Consider the following 24940-nt stretch of genomic DNA (forward strand, 5'->3'; position numbering starts at 1 on the left):
AGTGGCTGGCTCTGTCCTCTGATCCTCAGGCAAGTTTATTAGGGTACACAATACATCACCACAGTGTGGGGTGTGCCTTGTCAGGTGACTCTCCAACACTACCTCAAGTAGGGCTGAGGGCTTCAAACTTCGTGATGGGTGAGCTGAGCTCAAGGTGTGTGCTCCTTTCCCTGCAGTCCAAGAGCAGGCATATTGACATGGACACAAACTGGATGTTTGTCATTCTCTGACCAAAACAAGTCCAGGGTCCCCGACATGTTCGTCTTCTCTCCAAGGTTCGGCTGATGCAGGAATCTGTCCGAAGAATAATCGAAGCAGAGGAGTCCAGAATGGGTGAGGATGCGCACCTCTCTGGGCTGGGCTGGGTGCTGGGGTCTCCAGTCTCCAAAGCGAAGTGGCGGGACGAGCCATGTCAGCCCTTGCTGCTCTGTCTGCAGGGCTTATCATCGTGAACGCCTGGTATGGGAAGTTTGTCAATGACAAGAGCAGGAGGAACGAGAAGGTGAAGGTGATCGACGTGACTGTGCCGCTGCAGTGCCTGGTGAAGGACTCAAAACTCATCCTCACCGAGGCCTCCAAGGTACAGACGGGATCTACAACAGAAGGCAGGCTGGGCTCCAGCTCCATGTGCCCGGGACAGTCAGGCCTGCAGTGGACCCTGAAATCCACCTGGAAAGTGTCCACTGAGCTGCCAGACGCCACCCAGCAGCAGTGCCTCTCCTCCTGGCACTTGCATGTCATTTGTCTGCACGTTCCAGAAAGAGGGTGTGGACTCACCTGGACACGAGAAAGGGGGCTTGAGGGCCAGTCTAGCACTACCTGAGGAAACAAGTCTAAATTCTCCTTCCTTCGTCCAGCTCCAGAGTGTGTCTCCTCCTCCCTGCTGTGCCTGGGTGTTGGCAGAGGGAGCAGAGCGGGCCTTGAGGGCTGACCCTCTGTTTGTTGCAGGCCGGGCTGCCAGGCTTCTACGACCCGTGTGTTGGGGAGGAGAAGAGCCTCCGAGTGCTCTACCAGTTCCGAGGTGTGCTGCATCAGGTGATGGTGCCCGACAGTGAGGCCCTGAGGATACCAAAGCAGTGTAAGTAGCTGCCCCTTGGTGTCAGCTTCCCTCTCCAGGTTCATCAGTGACAGCTGAGTTTGTGAGGTGATTGTATTGTCCTTGTCACAGATGGAGTTAGAGCTCACCATTGGCCAGAAAGTCAAACTGGGCTACGTAGTGAGTGAGGCTCATCTCAAAAAAAAAGTCTAGCCGGCAGTGGTGGCACACGCCTTTAATCCCAGCACCTGAGAGGCAGAGGCAAGCAGATCTCTGTGAGTTCAAGGCCAGCCTGGTCTACAGAGCAAGTTCCAGAACAGTCAGAACTGTTTCACTGAGAAACCCTGTCTCGAAGAACAAAAAGTCTAGAGAGATGGCTCAGCAGTTCAGAGCACCTGGTATTCTTGCAGAGGACCCAGATTCAGTTCCCAGCATCCACACAGTGGCTCACAGCCATCTGTGACTCCAGTTATAGGGGACCTGATTCCCTCTTCTGACCATTGGGCACCAAGGCATGCATGTGGTGCACATCCATACATACAGGCTAAACACTCGTACACAGAAGTTGTAAACGGGGTGGAGGACCATTCTTGCCACAGCTATGAGAGGCTGTGTGGAAGTGACACCTTCTTCCTGGGTGCAGAAGCAGGTGCTTCAAGTTGAGTGTAGTGGGAGGCAGCAGGCAGGATAGGCGGACTCTGAGCTCCAGGCCAGCCAGGGCTACACAGAAAAACCCTGCTCCACACCTAGGAAACGCAGCAGCAGTGCACCTAGCCCGGCCTCGGTGCAGGAGGTGAGGAGGAAGCTCACTTGGCTTTGCGCTGTCCTGACATGTGCTTTTCTTCTAGCTCACAGGATTGATACCGACGGATAAACTACTTGAGAACCTGAGCAAAAAGGCTACAGAACTACTTTCCTGGGAGTCTACGAATTTGGAAGCAGGGAAAACCCAGACATGAGATGTTTTTAGTTTATTCCTCAAGAAGGTGGCACTGTATCAATTATGTGAAGGGACATGCAGACAGCCTAGCTTCGTGGGTACTGTGGGTAAGGACTGAGGAGCCCCACCCTGGCCAGACCACAGCACGGCCATATCTTTCCCCAAGGATCATGTTCCTGGAGGGCAGGGCCCAAGCTGGCTCTTCAGGTCACCCAGTCCTGGTCCTCACCATGGGTGGCCATGCACAGCAGCTCTCTGGAGGTATTTGGAACATTCTCTCCTCACACTTGAGACTGTCCTTCCTGAAGTCCACGCTGCACATGGGGAACATGGAAAGGAGGGAAGGTGTGTCACATGCTGCTCCGTAGACTTCCCACAAACCACCTTTCTCTTCTGGAACATTACAGAGTGGACTGGAGAGGACTGTGGGTTTATAAAACTTCTTTTTATCTGAGAACAACGGCTTTGGAAACTAGTCTCTTTCTTCCCACTTCAGAGCTACTCAAATCATTCCTCCAGGCCTTGGCTTGGGACAGAAGGGGAGACCCTAGGTCCCAGGGTGCACTGTCCAGGCACACTGCCCACACTGCTAAGAAAAGAGACCCTGCCACCGCCGCCGCCGATGGCCCCTTCACCCCACACCACGAGACAGACACCTGTCTTGCCTTGCCTACAACCACTCCTCTAGAAGACGGTGTTGGCAGGAGGGGGCTTTGCAAGTTTGCCAAATCCTGGTAAGGACCCAAGGCCGGCCCAGGTGCCTGCACCTCTAGTGAGTGCCCAGCAGGTGGCGCTGTTGCTCGCTGGGCCAGGCCCTCTCAGGGTCCCTTCTAAGGAGTCTCGGTTCCCAGACCGCTTCTGTCGCACACTTGCTGGATGTCACTGAGGGCTCTACCCCTCTGAGCAGGTGTGACACCAGCAGTGGCTCTGAACCTGGCCCCGCAGCAGGAACTGCTGAAGGCAGGCATGTCCTCGCCGTTCTCATAACCCGACAGTTGTAAGCGGTTCAGTTCTGTAGTATTTATCTCCTTTTTTAGAGGATGTTTCATTGCCCCACAGACTGGTGTGCGGTTTGCACCGTTGCATGAGCCAGACTCAGTGCTGTGGCTCCCTGGGCACTGCCGCCCTCTGTGTGACGCTGACTGGCAGCCCTGCCCAACAATAAACCTGACCTGAAAGCTGAGGCCGCTTTGGTGTGTGTGTGTTTAGGAAGGGACAGTAGAGGGCCGCAGTGCCCCAGGCCTTTTCCCACCCTGCTGCTTCAGTTAGACCACTGGCTGCAGCTTGAAGCTAGGGTTCCTTCCAGTCTGTGCTAAATGTTCACCCGAGATACAGAACCTCAAAATAAGGAGGCTAGATGGAAGGTTGCTTTTTTTTTTTTTTTTTGGTTTTTCGAGACAGGGTTTCTCTGTGTAGCTTTGCGCCTTACCTGGAGCTCACTTGGTAGCCCAGGCTGGCCTCGAACTCACAGAGATCCGCCTGGCTCTGCCTCCCGAGTGCTGGGATTAAAGGCGTGCGCCACCAATGCCCGGCTTGTGTTTGCTTTTTAATCACGGTCTGGCTGTGTGATCCAGGATGGCCTAGAACTCATGATTCTCCTGCCTCAGCCTCCTGAGTGCTGGAGTTACCTCTCAGGTAGATTTTTATTGTTTTCACTTTTTAACACATTCTTCATGTGTATGGGTATTTTGCCCGCATGTGTGCACCATATCTTTACATGGTGCCTTAAGAGATCAGAATAGGGCAGAAAAATCCTCTAGAACTGGAGTTAGAGATGGTGATAAGCCATCATTACATATGATGATATGGGTTCTGGGAACTGAACCTGGATCCTCTGAAAGAGCAGCAAGTACTCTTAACCATTAAGATGTTTCTGGGCCAGGCGGTGGTGGCACACACTTTTAATCCCAGCACTTGGGAGGCAGAGGCAGGCAGATCTCTGAGTTTGAGGCCAGCCTGGTCTACAGAGCGAGATCCAGGAGAGGCACCAAAACTACACAGAGAAACCCTGTCTCGAAAGACCAAAAAAAAGTGTTTCTGCAGCCCACACCCCATGTTTATTTAAGTCAGTTCTGTAGTAGCGATAGTCACACCCTGTCTGTCCTGTATCAGGGAAAGAGTGTAAGCAGTACACCTAAACCTAGAGTTCAGATAATTTATTCCATGTTTACACAAACCAGGCCAGAAAGAGTCACTCAGAAATACAGGCTAATGTGGGGGACCTCTGGGGAGGTGAGGAAGACCCCACAGGCTAAACATGTTCCTGGAGGTGGGCTGCAAGAACGGCCGCCTCTCCCTTGGAGTTATCTCTGGCAGGACTGTGACAACTCCTAACATTTGGCCCCACAGCCGCCATCCTCAGCCTAGCAGACCTGAGGCTGTGCCTCCCGTTCCCCAGCGCTGGCCCCTCCCCTGATGACTGCCTGTCATGGCATCCCGTCCCACCAGTCTCAAGGCACCTTGCAGCATCAGCAGTGAGTGGGAATGTGCACAGCACAGCTGGAAAACGCTTCCTGCCAGAGTGCTGCCACCATCCGCACATCCAGAGCCAGCCTGGGCTCAGTCCCGCTGTGCTGGCCGTCTGGCCCGTGGTCCCCGCTGTCCCTCTCTGTAGGCTCGCAGGCGGCTACACGTCCTCTGAAGCAGCAGCCTCTGGGCCCTCAGGCGCTTCCGGAGTCTCTTGTTTTCCTTCAGCGTGAGGAAGAGTTTTTTTTTCAAGGTATCCAAGTCCAAAAGGGCATAGCTGTGATCAGAGGGCTGTCCCAGAGGGGCTCTCAACCCTGGGGGGCTGGCGGGCAGTCCAGGAGCCTCCATTGCCTCTGGTCTCTCTGGCAAGACCTGAGGACAGAGGTCAGTGAGTGCCAAGGAAAAGCTATCCAGGTGGCCCTGTGTCCCCAGCAAGAAGGCATCTGAGCTGGGGTCACAAATGCCCCTTACCCTTCGGGTTGAGCCCCAGCCCTCTTTCCCTGGTGAAATCCTGGTGGTGCTTAACTGCCGTCTTGGTGGTCTTAGAGAAGCTCTGAAGTCCACCACCTATCCCTCTGCTCCTGTCCTGTGGGGTCCTCTGGGGGCACTTCTGAGACCAGCTTGTACCCCGGGTCTTACCTGTTTCACAGGGCCTTCAGTGTCTGGAGGCTGAAACTCTTCCAGTGTGCAGTCCCCAGCAGCCCCCACCTCAGGACAGACCTGGGAACAGCAGGCGGAGTCAAGATGGCTGAGCTGGCAGACACCGGATCCTCATACAGCTGCCACTGTCCATCCCTGAGTAATCCCTGCATGGGGGCTGCCAAGTCCTGTGCATCCGCAGTAAGAGTCCTGTCTCATTCTCCCACCTACTCCAGGACTCCAGCCTGTGACCCACTGAGGTCTGATGCCAGAGGACAGGGAAGCCCGAGGCCACAGCTTTCCTCTGAGGAAGAAAGCATTCTGAACTCAAACCTAACACTCTCTCTTCAGATGCTCTAACTCGAGTTCACCAAACTCAAGCTTGTGAGTGCACTGCCTGACTGGGAGCTGCCCTCCACAGCAACCCTGGGATGTGTGGAGAGCTGGTGCGCTCAGCATCTCCTCCCTCACCAGCCGCAAGACAGCTCTGGTTCAGGCAGGACACAGTGGGACCTAACAGTGGGCCACACAGGGGCCTGGGACACCCCAGTCCCTTTGCGCAGCCCGAAGTGGGGCACACCTAACAGTACCGACTGGATCCAGCTGTGCCCACTCCTGCTTTCACTAGATAGGTCCCAAATCCTGACCAGGTCCCCATGGCTCCAAGGACCTGAATCATTTGCATCACCCTGGAGACTGGCAACCATCCTCAGTGAACACTGGCCCTACAGCACCATGTAATCAGAAGGTTATGCAGATCTGAAGTCTCTGTTAGCTGCTGGCTGTGCCCACAGTGGCCATCTGCAGCTTCTTAATGCCACTTTAGCCTGGGGCCCTGAGGACTGTGAAGTGAAGCCCTGCACCTCCTAAACCCGCTCAGGTCTCTTCCAGCCTCTGTCCACTGTCACGATAAGCACGGCCTAGAATGCACTGAACGTACTTGAGGCTGAGATGGTGGCAGTCCTGCCTCTGCCTTCTGAGTGCGAGATTACAGGCGTGTACCACCACACCTGGCCTTTTGGTTTGTTCTGAGACAGGCTCTCATGTACCTCAGACTGGCCTCAAACCCCAAGCATGACTGACCTGATCTTCCTGCCTCCACCTCTGGAATGGCAGGATTGCACACATGCACAGCCCAGGTCTTGTTGGGGATCCCACTCTGGGCTTTGTGCATGCCAGACACCTCTGCCAAGGAACAAGAACCCCAGGCCCAGCACACGTGCTTGAGTGTTACAGGAGCTTTACGTCACTTCTTTTGGGGGGTGGGAGGGGTCTCACGTACCCCATGCCGGCCTCACCCTCCTGCCTCTGGCTCCACATTACAGTACCACCTTAGTTTACAGAGTGCGAGGGCTCGAACCCACGGCTGCTTCCATCCTGGGCCAGTACTCTCACCAACTGAGCGACCCCTTCAGCCCAGCTCCAGCTTCTTTTTAAGCTCCTCACTCAGCACATCCACACAGTCCCACTGGCTGCACCATACCTGCGTGGGCTTCCGGAACGCGAACACGGTGGGCACAGCGTTGTGTTTCAGGTTCTTGCGGTTCCCAAAGGCACTGAAGCACTCGGGTCTGAAGTGCTCGGAACAGATGACTGTGTGCTGCTTGGGTTTGAAGTTGGCCCGGCCGATGTTGAGCACCCACTCCTTCAGCAGCTCTGGGCGGCTGAATGGGAACCTACAGGCACAGCATTCGAATCATGGCACAGCTTTGTAAACTCAGTAATCCACTTCGTTAGTCATACCTAACATCCAGACACTCACCATGGCTGTTACCAGCATATATATATATATATATATATATATATATATATATAATATATATATATATATATATGAAGCCCAAGATCATGAACATGGTAAAAGAACCCATGAGAGCTATCCTTCCAAAGCACATGCCAGGAGCTCACTCCTTCCTGTCACTCACCACTTCCCAGGCCCTGGTTTCCTTCCAAAACATGGCATTGGACAGGACCGAGTCCCTGCCCTTCAGGAGCCTACATCCTAAACAGCAGCAAACCAAGCTGAGATGGGCTGTGAGGGCTGAAGCAGGAGGAAGCCCTGTGGTAGTTAGAGCCGGCCAAGGTAACATTTGAACAGACCCTGCAGCAAGTGGAAGACAAACCCTGTGGCCTTTACAGAGGATGGGTACGGGTGAGGGACCTGGAGGAAGGAGGACTGGCCACAGGACGCCGAGCTTTATCTAGACAGATGAGGTCTCTGTAGGTTCTGGATGAGGGAAGGAGAGGGGGCCTGTGTCCACCCAGGCTGCAGTGAGAACTAGGACTGAGCAGGAGAAAGTGCTGACTCTGCAATCCCAGCACTTGGAAGGCTGAGGCAGGAGGACAGCTTTGAGTTCAAGGGCAATCTGGTGTACCACAGTGAGACTTTGTGTCAAAACCAAAAACAACAAAAGGCCAGGTGTGATGGCAAACATCTTGAACTGCAGCATTCAGGAGGCAGAGAGAGGTGGATCCAAACCTCATCTACATAGCAAGTTCCAGGCCAGCCAAGGACTTGTCTTCCCCCCAACACCCCAAAAAAAGAGAAAAGAAAGAAAAAGTCAGGTATCAAGGTTTGCCTGTGGATCATGAAACAATGAAAAGAAAGGAGCTTCGTGTTTGCCGTAGAGAAGGGGAGGTTTGGGCGGAGAGAAGTTTAAAATGTTAGGTGTCAAGTTCAAGGTGCTTTTCAGATTACCGAGTACAGGAGTGGGAGATGGGCACACGTGCCTGGGGACATCCTGCAGAACCTGCCAGCCTGGGAGACTTCAGCACTCCGGATACGCTCTGGATGGCTCCATCTTGAACATGTCAGCGCATGTGTGGGAAGTGGGGAGGACTCGGCAAAGGAGAAGGACAGGGAGTCTGACAGAGGTCAAGATGTGCCCTAGGACATGGGGAAAAGACCAGTCCGGTCAGAAGCTACTGAGCAGTCAGGTAAGGCAAAGGCAGATGACATGACCGTACAAGGGAGAACTGGACATGGTAGTGCATGCCTAAGATTCCAGCAGGAGGGTCCAGTTCAAAGCCAGCCTGGGCTACACAAAAAAGTAGGAGCAACGCTGCCTGGGAGAAGGGACATGGGTGAGCAGGCAAGGCACAGAATGCACACTCGAAAAATGTCCTTAGGAAGCCAAGCAGTATGTGCAGTAACCACATGTCAATACACACATGAGGGTCAGCAAGATGGTTCAGCTGGAAAAGGCACTTGCTGCCAAGCCTTATGACCTGAATTCGATCCCCAGAATTTATATGGTGGGAAGATAAAACCAACTCCTGTAAGTTGTCCTGTGACCTCCACTCATGCACTGTGGCATCTGTGCCCACACACAAATAAATAAACAGTTAAAGACAAAAAGCAAGAGTGAATAGAGGTGACTATCCCAGGGTATATGGAAACATGACCAGAAGACACAGGTCCTTGGTAACTGCCCATGCAGCCACCAAGAGGTCCTTCATTTGCAGGACATGAATTCTGACCCGTGTTCAATGGACTACTATACAGAAAAGAACTCGATTGTGCGTGTGGGGCAAGGGTGACTCTGAAGACAGTGCCCCGAAGGAAGAAAAGCACACGCTGCGATTCCATGACTTAAGGCTAAAACCTGGCCACAGCTATCCCTGCGGGCGGGTGAGAAGAGACTGTAAGTGGAGAGTCTTCTGTGGACTGCCAAATGATGTGTGCATTTTTCTATGGTTGCTACTCTTGAGTAGAAGCACTGAAACAGCGTTCTGGGGCCCGAGGAGGGGGCGGGTGGGGAGGGGAACACCATGTGCGAGCAGGCTGCCAGGCCTGAAGGCACAGACATCACTGGAAGCCTTGACGGATGCTTCTTTGGAAAGGGCTACGCACTAGTGCTGGGAAAAGGAGTCCAGGAACTACAAGGCCTGGGTATCCACCACCTTCGCAAGATCAAAGTCCCTGCCACGCGGCCTGGCCATCCTGGAGGGCGCTCATTCCTCCAGACCATGTACCTCTGCCTGGGCCTCCCTCGAAGTGACGCAGGCAGCAAGGGGCCAGAGCAGGGACACGACCAGACGCCACCCACTCTCCGCCTGTTCACACTGGGCACCTAATGCTTCCAGGCGAGATGGGCTAGCCCAAGCCTGCACCAAGAGGGTCCGACGGGGCTCAGGCTTTGAGGCTGCGGGAGCACCGCTGACGCCCTGGACGTCCCCTCCCTGCAGTCCGGTCCACCTCGCCCGCACACCCTGGGCCTCCCGGAGCTCCCACACGGTGCACTGGGGCCTGTAAGAGCTCCCTAGTGTCGGGTCCCGGCCTCCCGTCCCTCACCGGTGGAAGGTGAGCTGCTTCCTGCGGCTGCTGTAGCGGTTGCAGCATTGCTTGGCCGCACACGACTTCGGCATCTCGGAGATGGGCCCGCTGCCCCTAACAAAGATGGCGGAATGCAGCCTCGGGGGGCGGAGCCTGAGGGGCGGGGTCTACAAGGTTCCCGGCGCTTGGACCTGGCTTGCTCCGCTCCGTGAAGAAGTTGGAGCCTAGGGATGCCGCCAAGAGTTTAAACCCAAAGAACCTTGGAAACCTAGAAAAGGTGTCAACCCCCACCTAGGCTAGTAGTTTAAAGCTCCCCGAGGGGTAGGCGGGGGGGGGGGGGGGGGTTGGGTTGGGTCAAAGGCAGGTACCGAGCCTGGCTAGCCTGAACTCCTGAGATTCCTCCATCAGCCTCCCAGCTAAGGCACCCACTTGACCACCAGTTGGCTCGGTGGACAGAGGATTCCTAGCACTGGGAACTCGCCTCGAACTCACCTCTGCCTGCCTCTGCTGGGATTAAAGGCCTGTCACCATGCCCGGGCCAAGGAAAGTCCCAACCCCAAACTTGCAGAGCTAAAGGCTGCGGCTTTGAGAGTACAGACCATTCAGGCAGGGGTGGGCACACCACCTGAGCAGAGCCAGTGCGACTGAGGAACAGGGGAGCCTTTCAAGTAAGTGCACACTGGGTCTAGGAGTTAACCAGACAAGCGGGCCACGGGTCATGATCCTTTTCATTGTGCCAAATGCCAAAACCGAATCAGCTTTGCCAGAGCCACTACCTGGGCTGGTGAATGGAGAAAGCCAGTGTCCTTCAGCACAGGACACCTTAGGAGACACCAACCTCAAAGTAGCAATATCTTTATTTACAAAATATACAGTTTCACAGAAACAGCTTGCTTTATACACATAAACTTTATAATTACACAGAACCATGTAAACGATGTTGTCTGGCCTGGCCAAAGCCGATGGGAGAGGTCTACTTTGGGGGTGACACCTTTCCCTCCCCACATCACCAGCCATCAACCAGGAGCCCCTAGAAGGGCCACGCCATTTGCATAAAGAAGCTGATTCCAGCTGCCCAGCTCAGTCCACCCCCAAGCCAAGGTGTCTGCCTTCCCACACCACGCACAGGGAAAGCGCCCCCTAAAAACACAAAGCAAGCAAACAGACTGAGATGTGAGGGTCGATGTATCCCAGAGGCATCGATCTCTGAGCACACATAACAATGGCCAGCTACACCGGTCCACAACAAAACCACTTATTTTTAAATGCACTTAAAAAAAAATAAAACTACTGGAACTTTGGTTATTGTTGGGGTGAAAACACTGGACAAGTACTGTCACGGGGCGGGTCTTTGGCAAATTCCTCTAACTTGTCCTAGGTATTTACTCCTCTCAGAGTCAGACAATAGCCTGGGGACAGGACTTTCTGGAACAGCTCCTTCTCTATGGCAAAGTTCTCCCTTGAGATCTGCGGGACCAACTGAGCTTCAGCAATGAGTATTTTTCTGTACTTTAATATGAGCAACAGGATTTTAAAAACAAACAAACAAACAAACAAAAAACTAAGACAGTTACTTAAACTGGACAAGTGTAAAGATACTGAGACCCCCCCTCCCCCCTCCAGGCTCTGATTAGCAGTCACAGTCTGAGCTCCTTTGGTCTTAAGATACTTCGGGAGAGCGCCTGATGACCCCGCACAGGTGCTACGCAGGAAAGAAATGGGACCCACTTGGACACTCCCTGCCTCAGGCCTAACAGAAAATAGTCCTTAGGAGATGGACCCACTGCTTTGTCAAACCCTCCCGAGAACATGCACTGGAGGGCTGAAGGAGGCCACTGCAGAGCCAGGGCCTCCCTCTTCAACACCAGTGTCCTGGGAGCTGAGGCAGCCCTCCACCAGGCTAGAGCTCTCATTCTCACCTTGGAAACTGCAGACTGCTGCAAGGTACAGCCTCACCTTGCCCCAGGAACCCAGCAGGCCAGCCTGTGTGGAGTGGCGGATTCTTTTGAACCATTATCTAAATGAACAGCACATAGGTCCTGAGGACAGCTTCATCTGTGGGCTGCTACTGGAGCAGCTCAAGAACAGAGAACCAAGGGCTTCCAGAGGAGAGCGCTGGGCACCCTGGGGCATGGACCAACGGCAGAGAAAGGGCATCTTAGGAAGACACTGGCCAATACTTCGGGCTGTATCGTGCGGAAAAAATGGTTTGCTTTTTTACATCGTGCAAAACAAGAAACTGAGTTATGAACACAGGACACCTCCACCCTCAACCCCCCGCTCTGTGGAGAAGTGGCTACACACTGTCCCTTCAAACAAACAGTGAAAAACCAAAGAATCACCGCTCACCCACCACCAAGGGCTCCTCTTGGGGACACCAGACCACTAAGAAAGCAGCTCCTTAGCCCAGTTAAGTACGAGGCAGGGGCAGTAAGATCACAAAGGGGCAGGCAACTTGGACGGCTGCTGTATAGACACTTGTGATAGAAGACCAACACTGGAGAATAAACACAGCCAGGGAAACAGAACCACTCCCGACACAGGAGACACGGGACTGACAGCCAGCAGCAGCTCCCAATGCCGGGAACTGGCTAACAATGACTCTGCCCGCACTCTCAGGGGAAGCAGACCTGGTGCTCAGTCTGCCTCCAACACAGAGAACACAGCCGGAGCAGCAGCTTTGACCACCATTTTATCTGCTCACTGGCTATGTACAGTTTTATCTGGACAGCTAGTCCTTTGCTTAGGCACCTGAGTGGCAGGGTCTGCCCGCACCAGAGCCAGGAGGTCTGTGCTCAACTAGGGAGGCCACAGAGCCCAGGCCCTTCCAGTCCCGCCTCTCCTTGCCAGCTCCAAATCAGTCCAGAAACAGCTTCCGGGAGCCCATTCGGGAACGATTGGAACGACGGATATCAAACTTGGAGTCCCGGCACTTTTGGCAGACAAACACTTCCGGAACATTGGACTTGCGGATCTTCGCACAGGACAGGTGAATCCAGGTGTGGCACTCATTACACTCTATCATAGGGCGACCAGCAAAGGGCTTCATGCAGAAACAGGTGACAAGATCCCAGGAATCATCATCTGGAAGGAAACAACAGTTCAGATGTGGGGACCTCCTGAGGCCTTCCTACCTGGAGCTGCACATAATGGTCTGAGTGTGGCCAAACTGTCACTCCAGCTTAACTTGTTCAGCCAGTGTTTCTCTCTGAAGGCAGTGACTGCATCCCCAATGATGCTGAGATCCATGTGGGGGGGCTACATCACTTCTGCACTCAGAGAGAAGTCTTGGGCTGTATTCAGGAGCTAACAACTCTTTTAAGAGCATCTACCTGAGCAGAGGTGGTGCATGTCTATAATCCCAGCACTCAGGAGGCAGAGGCGGGTGGATCTCTTGAGTTTGAGGCCAGCCTGATCTACAGAGTGAGTTCCAGGACAGTCAGAGCTACAGAGAAACCTGGTATTCAAAAAATCACCTATCTACCCTTCCACACCCTCTCCTTTGAAAGATCCTAAGCACCCTGAACCGACCCCCAGGGCCTAGTCCTCTGCTTGAACCACTCACCTGAGTCCACCATGATGTCCTCATCATTGCCGGTGCTGTCTTCATCTCGGAAGACCACTTGCTTTCCCTGCCGGACAATAGTCCGTTTTCCTTCAGTCTTTATTTCTTTAACCTGATCAGGGGACACAGTAGCACAAGAGCCACTGGAGGGAGTGTCAGAGTCCCAGCCTGAGCAGGGGTCAGCAGAGGCCTGGGGAATATCCTGGATGGTGGGACTTGTGGGGGTCTCCACATACGGATCTGCAGCCTCCAGCTTCAGCAAGCCCCCCCTGTACCCCTCCTTCCCAGGCATATCACTGTCCCTTCGCTTCCTCTTCTTCTTCTTCTTCAGCTTGTCAGTTTTCTTCCTGTCCAGCAGGAAGTTACTGGGCTTCGCTCGCTGCAGGAGGGAAGGCTGCAGGTGGCTGAAGCAGCGGTCCGATACTGGCAAGGGCACCGAGGACGTAATGTCAGAGAATCCAGTGTCCCAGCCGTCACTGTCGATGGTGCCAGCAGTGCTGTTGGCGGGGCTGGGGCTGCTCCTCAAGGGGAGCTCCTGAAACAGAGCAACAGGGGCATGGTGGTCATTTCACCAGGCTCCAGGGCTGGCTCCCCTCCCCCAGCAGGTCAGTCCTTCTGCACTGATCAAGTACAACTGGACCCGGGGCTCTAACCACCATCAAACTGGTGCAACCTCATGAGCATTAAAGTGCCAGGAGACCAGGAGGACACACCTTCCCTCACTGAGTGTTTCCTGCAGTCAGGACAAAGCTCACAGTTAAAAGGCTGAGGAGCAACTGGGAACTGGAGTGGCAGAGTGCTTTGCCTAGCATGCAAGGAGCCGGGAGTTGACTCCCACCTTCCAAGAGCCTACAAAAAGTGCTACCAACACCCACTCAGGGTTAGTCTTCCCTGAAGACTAACAAAGTACTCCTGCATTTATTCTCCCAACAGATTTCTTTTTTGGTTTTTCTGAGACAGGCTTTCTCTGTGTAGCCTTGGCTGTCCTAGAACTCCCTCTGTAGACCAGGCTGGCCTTGAACACAAGAGATCCATCTGCCTCTGCCTCCTGAGTGCTGGGATTAAAGGTGTGTGCTGCTATGTCTGGCTCCCAACAGGTATTTTTATAATTAAATGAATTTAAGTTAGTTTCAAATTTTTGACCTTCTTTAAAAACAAAACAAAAAACAGCTGGGCATAATGACACATGCCTTTAAGAGAGGCAAGCAGATCTCTAAGTTCAAGGCCAGCTTGGTCTACAGACTGAGTTCCAGGACAGCCAGGGCTACAAAGAAACTGTCTGGAAAAAAAAAAAAAAAGAAAAAAAACAAAACAAAAAAAAAACAAACAAACAAAAAACCCCGGAGACATCCCAAAATATTGCAAAATCTAAGTAGATAATTAGTGCCCCCAAATAGCAAACTAAATGCTGCAGTTCGTACCATTCAATTATTTGCCAAGACTGGCAGCATTCTATGTGGTACAAAGTATGCATTGTACAGCAGTAAGAATAAATCCATGCCATGATTTTATTTCCTCAATTACCAGATTCTGTTTGTAGCTTAGTATGATATACACAGGATCCCAGCAGTCTGAATCCCACAGAGGCTGACATTCCCACTCCCCCTCTGCCTTTCCTTGGCCAGGAAAAAAATCCTCCGTGTACACAGAATATGGGGCATGGGTAATAAACCCTCAAGACCCAGTTGTCTGGTATTCCCAGCAACTAGGCAAGATGTGAATCCTAGGGCAAGAGATTGTCCCCTCTGTGGCCTGGGTGTCCTCATCTTCAAGGCAGAGGGGAGAAAGAAAGGCACTTAGTTCACACTCTTCCTAAAGACAGTTGGCCTGGCCACTCAAGTACCGGCGCTTCTCAAAACAAGAACAAAAAAACACAGGCACACAACCAACTACAGCTTTTACAAATACTTCTTGGTTGTTGCCGTTATTACTTGAAACAGAGTCTCTTAAGTCAAGCTGGTCCGGAATTCACTATGTGGCCCAGGCTGGCCCCAAACTTTTAAACAAACCTCCCATGCCTCATCCTTCTCAGTGTGGGGAGTACTAGAGTGAACATAAATCAATGTTTTAAGTTTGTTAAATCGCTAGACAGTGATGGCACACGTCTTTAATCCCAGCACTCAAGAGGCAAAGGCAGGCGATCTCTGAGTTCTAGGCCAGCCTGGTCTACAGTGAGTTCCAGGACAGCCAGAGAACTGTTATACAGAGAAACCCTGTCTTGAAAAATTAAAAAATAAATAAATAAATAAAACAAACAAACAAAAAAACCCAGGTGTGGTAGCAAACACCTTTAGTCCCAGCATTTGGGAGCCAGAGGCCAGCCTGGTCTACAGAGCAAGTTCCAGCACAGCCAGGACAACAAAAAGAAACCCTGTCTTGAAAAATCAAGATAGATAGATAAATTAGTAAATAAATAAATAAATAAAATAAAATCTATTTGTTAAATCATTTCTAGACAAGCTTACTAAAGCTTTGGAATCACTTCCCTGTCTGAGCTCATTTAGGCCCCCAAAAAACTGATTGAAGCCAGGCTACCTCCCCAACCTGGCACCAAGCGCTTCCAGACCCACTACTGGTGAAGCACCTGTAGCAGGAAACCAAGGTGCTAGGGTCTGATGCTCCAAAATCTAGAGTAATTACCTCCTTCGGGTAGGGGATGTAGCCAGCATAGGCCAAGACGAAGGTGCAGAATTTGTTGAAGTCTTCAACAGTGCGGCGCCTCTTACAACTGGGGGAGTACTCCTGTTGAGGGGAACAAAGGGTATGTGAGGGAGACTCCAGGAGGGGAAGCTGACCAAAACAAAGCAAGCTGCAACTTTTATTGCCAACTCACACAACCCTGCAGAATTTACAGTCTAGAAACAAGATAAGGTGAGTTGGGGTCAAGAAACAACAAAGTGTTCTTAAGGTAGAAAGAGGAGTTTTAAGATTCTGTGCCAAGAACACTGGGAAACTAGCTAGAAGATAAAAAGCTTGTCTCTAGTCCACCTTTTGGCACCCGCCTTATCTGTTTGTCCCTGCAGGCCTATCAGGAGCTCCAATATCTACATTTTTGCTACAGATTTTCCACTTTGAAAACAAACTGCAGCTGTGGCTCTAAACAAAAATTAAGTGATTTCAAAAACCAGCTGCTTAATCTCTCCTTGCTCTCCAAACCTGACTCCCATGAGGCCAAGGCAGGGAGGGGGCATCCTCCTCTCCTGGTAGGGGCGGGATGGCGGACACCCAAGTGTCCCTTGCACTGAGTCGGAATGGAGAGCGTACTGCTCCGTTTAGGTGCGCACTTCAGACGAAAGCCCAATCAGCCTGCTCAGGGGCCATTCTCAACGGCCACAGAGCACCCACCACAAAAAGGGATTTCTCCCGAGAAGGCGGAGCATCGAAGGCTCCGGGAACATTCCCTGCGGTTGCTCGCGCAACTTGTCACCACCCCCCACCCGTGCTCAGGTGCTCGGCCACCTAGAAGCGGGGCCCGGGGCCGACCTCCGAAAGCCTCCCGCAAAGGGGCGCGCAACGCAGCACTTTTAAACACGGTTCCAACTTGCTCCGAAAGGCCGCTCGCTCCCGCCCCTCGGCCAGCCCCGCGGGCGACCGAGCGGGCCGCGCGCTCCCGGCACTCGGGCAGCCACAAGGCCGCGCAACCGGGCCCCAAACTCCGGGAGAACTTTAATTTCGCCCCGAGGGACATCGCAGTCCGGGAGGAGGGGGGGGGCGGTTAGGGCCGCGGACGCGAGTGCGGGGCGGTGCCGCGGAGGCCACGGACCCGCCCTCCCTCCCGGAGCAGATGGCGCGCGCCGCCCGCCCGCGCAGGCCCCGGAAGGTGCGGGGCCCACCCGTGGGGTGCGGGACGCCCGCGGGGCCGGGGTGGGTGTCCCGGCGCCGCGCAGGCCCCAACGCCTCCCGCCCGCAGCGGCGACACCGCGGACCCTCCGCGCCGCGCCCCGCCCCGCCGCGCACCCCGCACACCGACCCCGGCCCGGAGGCGCGGCGCGGGGGCCGCTCCCCGGAAGGGGGAGGGGCGGGCGGGCGCGGGAGACCGGCTCCCGAGTGCGGACCCCCCGGGGGCGGGAGCCGTGGGGGCGGGGCGCGGCCTGGCCGCCGGAGGGGGCGGCGGGACCGCGCGCGTAGCCGTTCCGAGGGGGCCGGGCCGCCCCGGGGAGGTGGGGGGGAAGACCCCGCGAGCCCGAGCCGGGGCGGCCGAGGGCCATGTCCTCGGGGCGGAGGGTGGGCGCGGCGCCCGGGGAGGACCGGCGGGGAGCACAAGCGCGGGCCCGAGCTGGGGGCGCCGGGCGAACGTGGGGGAGGGCGGCCGGGCTCGAGACGGCCTCCCGGGGTCCCGCTCGGCTCGGAGCGCAGCGAAGGCCGGGGAAGGGGCGGCGAGGCGAAGCTCGCACTCACCTCGGGGTGGAAAGCGGCGGCGCAGGAGTCGGAGTCCATGTTCCGGGTGGGGGGCGGCGGCGGTGGGAGTGCCGAGGCCGGAGTGCGAGAGCGGGCCCGCGGGGCGCTCAGGGCCAGGGGGCTCCGGCACCGCGGAGGGCGAGGGCGGACCCGTCCGGGGAGGGGTCGCCCGGGCTGGAGGTGACGGGGGTGTCGGGGTGTCGCGTCGCAGGCTCGCTGACCCCGGACCGGAGTCTCCAAGGCGAACTGAGTGGAGGATGCAGCTCCCACGACCGATGCTGTGGAGAGGCGGGAGAGACACTGAGGGGGGCGGCGGCGGCGACAGCGAGCGGGAACCCGACCGGCTCCCCGACCTGACGCCCAGTTCGGCTCGTGTCTCGGGAGGGAGGGCGGGAGCGCTGCGAGGGTCGTCGGGAACTGTAGTCCGGGATGGCTGGACTTCGTCAATGTGGGGGTGTGGCGCGCGCGGCGCGCGGCATTGTGGGAATCGTAGTCCCTAGAGCGGCGCTACGGTGCGTAGAGGCTGTCTCAGAACTCCAACTCCCAAGAGGCTCTGCGGCAGCGGCCGAGTGCGGGGCGGCGCTGACAGGACTCCCGAGGCCCCAGGAGCGGGGGAGGTGCGGGGGCTCCCACCTCCCGGCTGGTGGGGGAGGGGCGGCAGGCCGCGGGCTGCGCGGGGGCGGGGTCGAGCGGCGGCCTGGGTCTCGGAGGGCGGTGGCCCGAGCTCCGCTTTCTCCCGTGGGGCCTGGGCTTGGGCCTTTGTGGGGCGGGGGTGTCCCGGCGGCTCAGGCGGGATGGGGGCGGGCCGCTGACGTCTGCGGGGGCGGAGCGCACTTGTTTTCGTGGCCGCGGGCGTTCAGCTGGAGGTTCCGGGCGACCGCGGCGTCAGGCCTGGAGGGGTCACTTGTGGGCACCCGGTGCGAGCCGCTTAAGATGGACCCGAACTCCGGGCCGGCGCCGCGTCGCGCCGCCACGCGCGCGCCGGGTTTTTGTTTTCCTCCTCGCTGTCCTCAGGGCTGCGGCGACGGGAAAGGCTTCGCCTCCGGAGTTAGACGCTTTTCCTGGGATCCGAGAGGCGGCGGGGGCGGTGTAAACGCGTGAGTGCGTGGTGCCCACGGGGACTCCGGGGGCCGTGCTGCTGGGTGAGTGGGCAGGGCACGGAGACCGGGCAGGGTCTCCCGTGGGTGTGGAAGACGGACCCGGAACGCTGAGTGGAGTGCCTGGGCGACATCGCCGTAAGGCTGTTACTGTCAGTTTAACGTTAGTGGTCACTTAGAAGGGAAAACGTACACATGCAAAATACACGTTGTTCAGTCAAGTACTCGGTAGCTTTAAAAGCTGTCAAAAGAGCGACGGAAAATTTTAAATTCGAATGAGAAAGACGGGATTGAGAGCCTGTGAGCAGCTCTATCAGCGATGATTGCTGTTTCCGAGGTTAAGCCAATTTTTATGTAAACAGTGACTAAGAGAATAGGTTGAGCCAGGTGTGGTAACCCATTATCCCAGCAGGCAGGAGCCCGCGGGACTTGAGGCCAGCCTGGTCTACACAGTGAATTGCTGGCCAGTCAGGGCTGCGGACTGAGACTTTGTGAGTAAGGGAGGGAGGAGGGGGAAGGAAGGAAGGAAAGGAGTTACTACATAACTCAGGGAGGCCACCCTGAGCAGCATGAGACCCTAACAAAAACGGAGTTCATCTCAGAAACCAGCCTCGTTCTCTAAACCTAAATAAACTACCACAGTGACTCACTCAATAAAGGTAGTTTACTGTTGTTGTTTGGTGATTTCTGCGATATTGAAGCCCTCTTGAGGGCTCCCCAGAAGTGATACATTGAAGTAAGGCACAGAAGAAATTACTACAGTGAAAATGTGGCCTTAGCCTGTAGGACCTCATTAATAACTTCCTTCAGAGTGGTCAAAAGCAAGTAGATAAAGAATTAAGATGTTACATAATCTGTGTCCAGAGAAATGTCTGGAGATTGACTAGTTTTGTCCATGGTCAGACTCACCTGATGTGACTTAGTTTTTCCTGTACAGTGTCTGCAGTTCCACACTCGGGAGGCTGAGGCAGGATTGCTTAAAGTTCCAACCCCTCGTAGGTTACAGAGAGATCCTAAGGTTGACCTGAACAGTTTAGGGAAACCCTGTCTCGAGACAACCACCTGTAACTCCAATTCCAATAGGTCCTGTGTACTCTTTTGACCTCTCTGGACACCAGACATGAACATGATGCACAAATAGACGTGCAAGCAAAATACTCCTATACATACAATAACATAAAGGTTAAGAAAAAAATTAGTGAAGGCCAGTCGTGGTTGCTCATGGCTATAATCCCAGCATTAGGGAAGCTGAGCCGGGAGAATGGAGACAAGTCAGGAGTTCTGAGACAGCTTGGACTACATACATACTGAGGCTGTCTTAATACCCTCCCTCAAGGAAAACAAACAGGAAGTTGTCTATTCCATGGCAGTTCTAGCATGCAGAAAGCCCTGGATTATTCCCTAACATTGCTTAAAAATAAGTGGATAAATGATTCTCAGCCTGTCATAGTGGCTCACCCAAGTACTAGCACTGAGAAGTCTGAGGCAGGAGAATTTCCCTAGTTCCAGGGCAACCTGAATTACAGAGCAAAATGCTGTCTCAAAACCCTGGTCTCTAGCTCGGGATATAGGTCCTTGGTACTTTCCCAATATTCGTGAAATAAAATCCTATGTTCATGCCTAAAAACTGCTTAAATTTTTTCAAAGCCGTACATACATCCTAGGGGCTGGAAGAAGGGCTGAGTGGTCAAGAGTAAGGACCTGAGGCAGGAAGCTTACAACTCTGACGTCCACAACCATGAATATCTACATACATGTGTACACACACACACACACACACACACACACAAGACTAAACTCTTTAGGAGGCTGAAGAGATGGCTCCGTGATTAGGTGGGCTTCATGCTGTCCCCAGCACCCCATCAAGTGGCTCACAATTGTGCCTCCCCCTCTGGAGAAGTTCAGAGCCTCTGGCCTTCCCTGGTATTTGCATTCAATGTACTTAGCCACACACACCCAGGTACATACATGTAACTGAAGATATTTTAAATCTTTTAAATTTACTTTTATAGGTGTTTTCCTGCTTACATGGACATCTGCACCATATGCGTGCAGTGCCTTTGGAGGTCAGGAGAGGGTGCGGTTGCTGGGAACCTAACCCTGGTCCTCTGTCTGCCAAGCAAGGGCTCTCAGCTGCTGAGCTGCATCTCGGTTCCCTAAATTTTAAGTGTTCTGACCCAAACTGCCCCTGTGGCAGAGGCTAATTCTCTCTGGAAACAGTCTGCTTTCTGCCATGCCTGCCTGTTTTCAGGTAAACTGTACTACCACTCGTGGCTCCCATGGGCGAGAGGACCTAGAGCTCCTTGAGTAGCAATGTTAGTCATGTATCCAGATCCATGAGTCACCGTTCTTGTTTTCCACTGTGGGGCGCATGTCGGCTTGCTGAATGCTAATTCTCAGACAATTGTAAGTGCTCAGGAAAGGGGGGAAGAGACCCAACACTAGCCCAGGCTGTGACAAGTTCAAATACTAGGAATACCCGGGTTTCCCAGTCATTTGAGGATGTGGTTATTTTAATTTTGTTTCCAAGTATAGCCTCACCTACCTAGATCTCACTGCTCCAATACCTTCGCTTGGGGGAACACTCTCTGCTCCGTTTTACTGTGCGATTGGAGTGTGGGTGTAAATTTTACCAGAGGCTTGTTCTGCCCATAGTGGTTCTCTGATGGCACTGCACTTGCTCCAGCTAAAGTATATTTTTAGGAATCCTCCTGCCCATCCTGCTCAGGAGAGAAAGAGTGTGTGTAGATGTAGGTGTAGACTCATCAGATCACACTTTCTTTAGCTTGTAGTACCTGGGTTATAGGAGGAGAATGTCTGAATAATTTACAGTCAGTACTTTGCACACGGCCTCATCAGCTGGTGCACAGGCATAGAGAAATCAAGTCAGTTCCTTACGTTAGGCTGGTACTGGCAGACTACAGAGATAAGAAAAGTTGGAGAGGTGACCGGCACCTGTAATTCCAGCTCCGGGGACTCTGCCATTCTCTTCTGGCCTCCTCGAACCCACACCAGTATGCACATGTAGGAAAACAAAATTAACTTTATGTGTATTCACAAGAATTGTGTCTCTGTTTCTGTGCGCCACGTGTGCTTGGTGCTCCTGGATCCCCAGAAACTGGAGTAACGAAAGGTTGTGAGCTGCCGTGTGGGTGCTGGGAGACAAACCTGGTTTCTGAGAGAGGAGCCAGTGCTCTTAACCACTTAGCAGTCTCTCCAGCCCTTTAAAAAAAAAAAAAAAGAGCTGGGCGGTAGTGGCGCACACCTTTAATCCCAGCACTCAGGAGGCAGAGGCAAGTGGATCTCTGTGAGTTTGAGGCCAGCCTGGTCTACCTCCAAACCAAGCAGGACTGAATAAGGAGACCCTCTTTCTTTTCTTTCTTTCTTTTTCTTTTTTGGTTTTCAAGACAGAGTTTCTCTGTGTAGCCTCGATTGTCGTGGAACTCACTCTGTAAACCAGGCTGGCCTCAACTCACAGAGGTCCGCCTTCCTCTGCCTACTGAGTGCTGGGATTAAAGGCGTGTGCCACACCGCCCAGCTAAGACCCTTTTTCAAAAAATAAACATTTGAGACAAAAAAGATAACAGTTTTCACAATGACCCAGGTTACTTCTTGCCTATCTAAAATTAGAATTCAAACACCAAAATGGAGTGGTTTGTTTTTCTTTTAACCAGGGATTGCCAGGCAAGCAGGTTGCCCTGAACGGAGAGTTTGGAATATGTGAATGGGTGAGTGATTGGGGAGGGGTGAGGGGGGCACTTTTGCTATAGAACCCAACCTGCCTCAAACTCAGAATCTTCTTGATTTAGACTCCCGAATGCCAGTTACAGGCTGTGCCACCACAGCCTGTGCAAGTAGTTTTTAAGTTTGATTGTACTTTGTACTTCTTAGTGTAGGTGGGCTTGAGGGTCATGGTAGGGGTGGGGACAGAGGACTTGGAGGGTTGATTCTCTCCTTCCACAGTGTCTCTTCCAAGGATTAAACTCAGGTCATCAGGCTTGGGAACAAATATCTTTACACTGAGCTACCTCACAGGCCCAGTGTTTGGCTGGCTGGCTGGCTGGCTGGCTAGGTTCTTTGTTTTATTTTGTTTTGGTTTTCTTTAGATAGCACCGCTGTTAAATCACATCTCATCCACTACCTTATCACAGCCAAGTTACTTGGGCCGGTCGTTGTGACACAGGCCTTCAATCTCAGCATTTGAGAGGCAGAGGCAGGCAAGATCTCTATGAATTCAAAAGCCAGCCTGTTCTACATAGCAAGTTCTAGGTGGCCAGGGCCACATAGACCATGTCTTAAAAAAAATAAAAGAAAGAGAGAAAAAGAAAAAGGCAGCAGCAGTCTGGACAGACTGTTTTTATAATTTCCCCTAGTACTAGGAATTGAACCCAGGGCCCATGCATGCCAAACCGTTCCAACCACTGAACTATATATAGTCTCAACCCTGTATTTTTTAATTTTATTATCTTTTATTTTATTCTAGATGAACTAGAATTTTCATGATTTTAAAATGTCTAAACTCCTGCTTATGTGATAGTTAACACCTTTCTCTCCAAACAGGAGCCTGCAACACACCAGGTGCTGGATGACTAGGGGGTCTAAGTCACCTTAGTACAACCCAGCACTTCCTCAGATTCAATCTCACTGTGTGATGCCATTGTTGTGCTGCACAGAGTGAATGTCCCACCTTGCCATGTTGAACCTTTGAGACTCCCAAGAAGGAGGAGGAACGAGCTAGCATGCCTGGGTCAGTGAGCCATTCAGAATTGCATACACAGCTGATAGGTCTACATTTGGGCCTTCTAGTCTCACTGCATCCCTACACTGACTTGGATGGTCTCAAATGACTGCCTGTAGAGTTGAGGGTGTCATAATTTTTTTTATTTTAAAAATTTTAGATTTATTTAGTATTTGGTATGTATCACTTTTTTGTTTTGTTTGTTTGGTTTGGTTTTTCTGTGTAGCTTTGGAGCCTGTCCTGGAACTCATTCTGTAGCCCAGGCTGGCCTCGAACTCAGATATCCTCCTGGCTCTGCCTCCCGAGTGCTGGGATTAAAGGCATGCGCCACCACCGCCCGGCATGTATGACTGTTTTGCTTGCATGTATGTATTTATATGTACCGTGCGTTTGCCTATACCCTCAAAGGTCTGAAAAGGACATCAGATCCCCTAGGATTGGAGTTACAGGCAGTTGGGAACCATCATGTGGGTCCTCTGAAGAACCTGTGCTCTTATCTCCAGAGCCATCTCTCCAGCCCCTAAACTGTTAATAATTTTAAAAACAGATCTAAGCCAGGCAGTGGTGGAGCACCGTGAGGTCAGCTTGGTCTACAAAGCTAATTCCAGGACAGCCAGGCTTGTTACACAGAAAAGGCCTATCTCAAAAACAAAAACAAAAAAAAACAAAGCCAGGTGGTGGTGACGCCTTTAATCCCAACACTCGGGAGGCAGAGGCAGGTGAATCTCTGTGAGTTCAAGGCCAGCCTGGTCTACAGAGTGAGATCCAGGACAGGCACCAAAGCTACACAGAGAAACCCTGTCTCGAAAAACCAAAACAAAAAACAAAAAAACAGCAGACCTAAAAATCTTGAGAAGAATGTTAGCTTCAGCCAGTAGTAATGGCTGATGCCTATAATATCAACTACTTGACCATCAAAAATTGGAAGTATACAAGTTCTAGGCCAACCTGAGCAACTTAGTGACTTTCCTTCCTGCCAGAAAAGGAAAGGGCTGTGGGTGGAGCTCAGTTAGGATGCTGTCCAGCTAAATGTAAGGCCTGGAGGCCAGTGAAGACAAGTCACAAGGGTTTGTGTTGTTTTTGAGACAAGGTCTCACTATGTAGCCCAGGCTGGACTCAGAACTCAGGTGTGGGTGGAGAGCTGGCTGGGCAGTTAGGAGCATGCCTGTTCTTTCAAAGGACCCAGGTTCAGTTCCCAGCACCACCCACAGGGTGGCTCACAGCCATCTGTAACTCTGGTTCTAGGATCTCACATTCTCATCTGAGCACCTCAGGCACCAAGCAAGTCCATGGTGCACAGACAGACGTGGTGAAGGCAAAACATGTCAAATGAGTAAGTTTGATAAAAATGTAAACAAAAATGAAAAGGTCCTGTATAGTTAACACAATTGTACATATCTAATAACAATTTTTTTTTTAAGGTTTTTCGAGACAGGGTTTCTCTGTAGCTTTGGAGCCTGTCCTGGACTAGCTCTGTAGACCAGGATGGTCTTGAACTCACAGAGATCCACCTGCCTCTGCCTCCCGAGTGCTGGGATTACAGGCGTGCACCACCACTGCCCAGTTTAATAACAAAATTTTAAGAAATTACCATTTTAGGGCTGGAGAGATGGCTCAGAGGTTAAGAGCACTGCTTACTCTTCCAAAGGTCCTGAGTTCAATTCTCAGCAACGACATGGTGGCTCACAACCACCTGCAATGAGATCTGGTGCCCTCTTCTGGCCTGCAGGAATATGTGCAGGTAGAACACTGTATACATAATAAATAAATAAACCTTAAAAAAAA

At 52.9% G+C, this 24940-nt stretch overlaps 4 protein-coding genes across 5 annotated transcripts in view; 2 read left to right on the plus strand and 2 right to left on the minus strand.

Annotated features, from left to right (window-relative positions):
* The window catches only part of Dnajc11 (DnaJ heat shock protein family (Hsp40) member C11), a 54039-nt gene extending 50880 nt beyond the window's left edge, over nucleotides 1-3159 (plus strand). The window contains exons 13-16 of the mRNA XM_028883101.2: nucleotides 276-333; nucleotides 438-580; nucleotides 949-1078; nucleotides 1885-3159. Of these exons, the coding sequence (XP_028738934.1) occupies nucleotides 276-333; nucleotides 438-580; nucleotides 949-1078; nucleotides 1885-1910 (357 nt within the window). The 3' untranslated portion in view covers nucleotides 1911-3159. The remainder of the gene's footprint in view (nucleotides 1-275; nucleotides 334-437; nucleotides 581-948; nucleotides 1079-1884) is intronic.
* Nucleotides 3160-4117: 958 nt separating this feature from the next.
* On the minus strand, nucleotides 4118-9509 carry Thap3 (THAP domain containing 3). 2 transcript variants are annotated; one of them, XR_003736016.2, is made up of 5 exons: nucleotides 9376-9509; nucleotides 6565-6757; nucleotides 5082-5162; nucleotides 4474-4814; nucleotides 4118-4435 (listed from the first exon to the last, which is right to left on the minus strand). XR_003736016.2 is itself a non-coding variant. In XM_028883100.2 (4 exons), exons 1-4 carry the CDS (start codon nucleotides 9447-9449, stop codon nucleotides 4536-4538), a joined length of 627 nt encoding a protein of 208 aa, XP_028738933.1. In that variant the 5' UTR covers nucleotides 9450-9509; the 3' UTR covers nucleotides 4118-4535. The 2 variants fall into 2 exon arrangements, 1 of the variants encoding a protein (XP_028738933.1); XM_028883100.2 differs by having other exon boundaries at nucleotides 4118-4814.
* Nucleotides 9510-10196: 687 nt separating this feature from the next.
* On the minus strand, nucleotides 10197-17725 carry Phf13 (PHD finger protein 13). Its single transcript, XM_028883099.2, has 4 exons — nucleotides 17321-17725; nucleotides 15563-15664; nucleotides 12923-13457; nucleotides 10197-12441 (listed from the first exon to the last, which is right to left on the minus strand). Exons 1-4 carry the CDS (start codon nucleotides 17357-17359, stop codon nucleotides 12215-12217), a joined length of 903 nt encoding a protein of 300 aa, XP_028738932.1. The 5' UTR covers nucleotides 17360-17725; the 3' UTR covers nucleotides 10197-12214.
* A 24-nt stretch (nucleotides 17726-17749) lies between these two features.
* Nucleotides 17750-24617, plus strand: LOC119087505. The gene is made up of 2 exons (XM_037203357.1): nucleotides 17750-18417; nucleotides 24401-24617. Exons 1-2 carry the CDS (start codon nucleotides 17750-17752, stop codon nucleotides 24486-24488), a joined length of 756 nt encoding a protein of 251 aa, XP_037059252.1. The 3' UTR covers nucleotides 24489-24617.
* Nucleotides 24618-24940: the final 323 nt, after the last annotated feature.

The sequence above is a fragment of the Peromyscus leucopus genome, chromosome 2 (assembly GCF_004664715.2).
Source record: "Peromyscus leucopus breed LL Stock chromosome 2, UCI_PerLeu_2.1, whole genome shotgun sequence".
Lineage (NCBI taxonomy): Eukaryota > Metazoa > Chordata > Mammalia > Rodentia > Cricetidae > Peromyscus > Peromyscus leucopus.

What these genes read in the sequence shown, in the direction of transcription:
- Thap3 (XM_028883100.2), bottom strand. Translation starts at nt 9,449, where the DNA reads ATGCCGAAGTCGTGTGCGGCCAAGCAATGCTGCAACCGCTACAGCAGC. An exon ending in AAGCAGCTCACCTTCCACCG is followed by an intron (nt 6,758 to 9,375) that starts GTGAGGGACGGG and finishes CTGTGCCTGTAG; the next exon opens with GTTCCCATTCAGCCGCCCAG. An exon ending in CGTTCCGGAAGCCCACGCAG is followed by an intron (nt 5,163 to 6,564) that starts GTATGGTGCAGC and finishes TGCTGTTCCCAG; the next exon opens with GTCTGTCCTGAGGTGGGGGC.
- Phf13 (XM_028883099.2), bottom strand. Translation starts at nt 17,359, where the DNA reads ATGGACTCCGACTCCTGCGCCGCCGCTTTCCACCCCGAG. An exon ending in ACATCCCCTACCCGAAGGAG is followed by an intron (nt 13,458 to 15,562) that starts GTAATTACTCTA and finishes GCTCTGTTTCAG; the next exon opens with GAGCTCCCCTTGAGGAGCAG. An exon ending in GGACATCATGGTGGACTCAG is followed by an intron (nt 12,442 to 12,922) that starts GTGAGTGGTTCA and finishes GTTTCCTTCCAG; the next exon opens with ATGATGATTCCTGGGATCTT.
- LOC119087505 (XM_037203357.1), top strand. Translation starts at nt 17,750, where the DNA reads ATGGCTGGACTTCGTCAATGTGGGGGTGTGGCGCGCGCGGCGCGCGGC. An exon ending in GGCGGGGGCGGTGTAAACGC is followed by an intron (nt 18,418 to 24,400) that starts GTGAGTGCGTGG and finishes CTCTGGTTCTAG; the next exon opens with GATCTCACATTCTCATCTGA.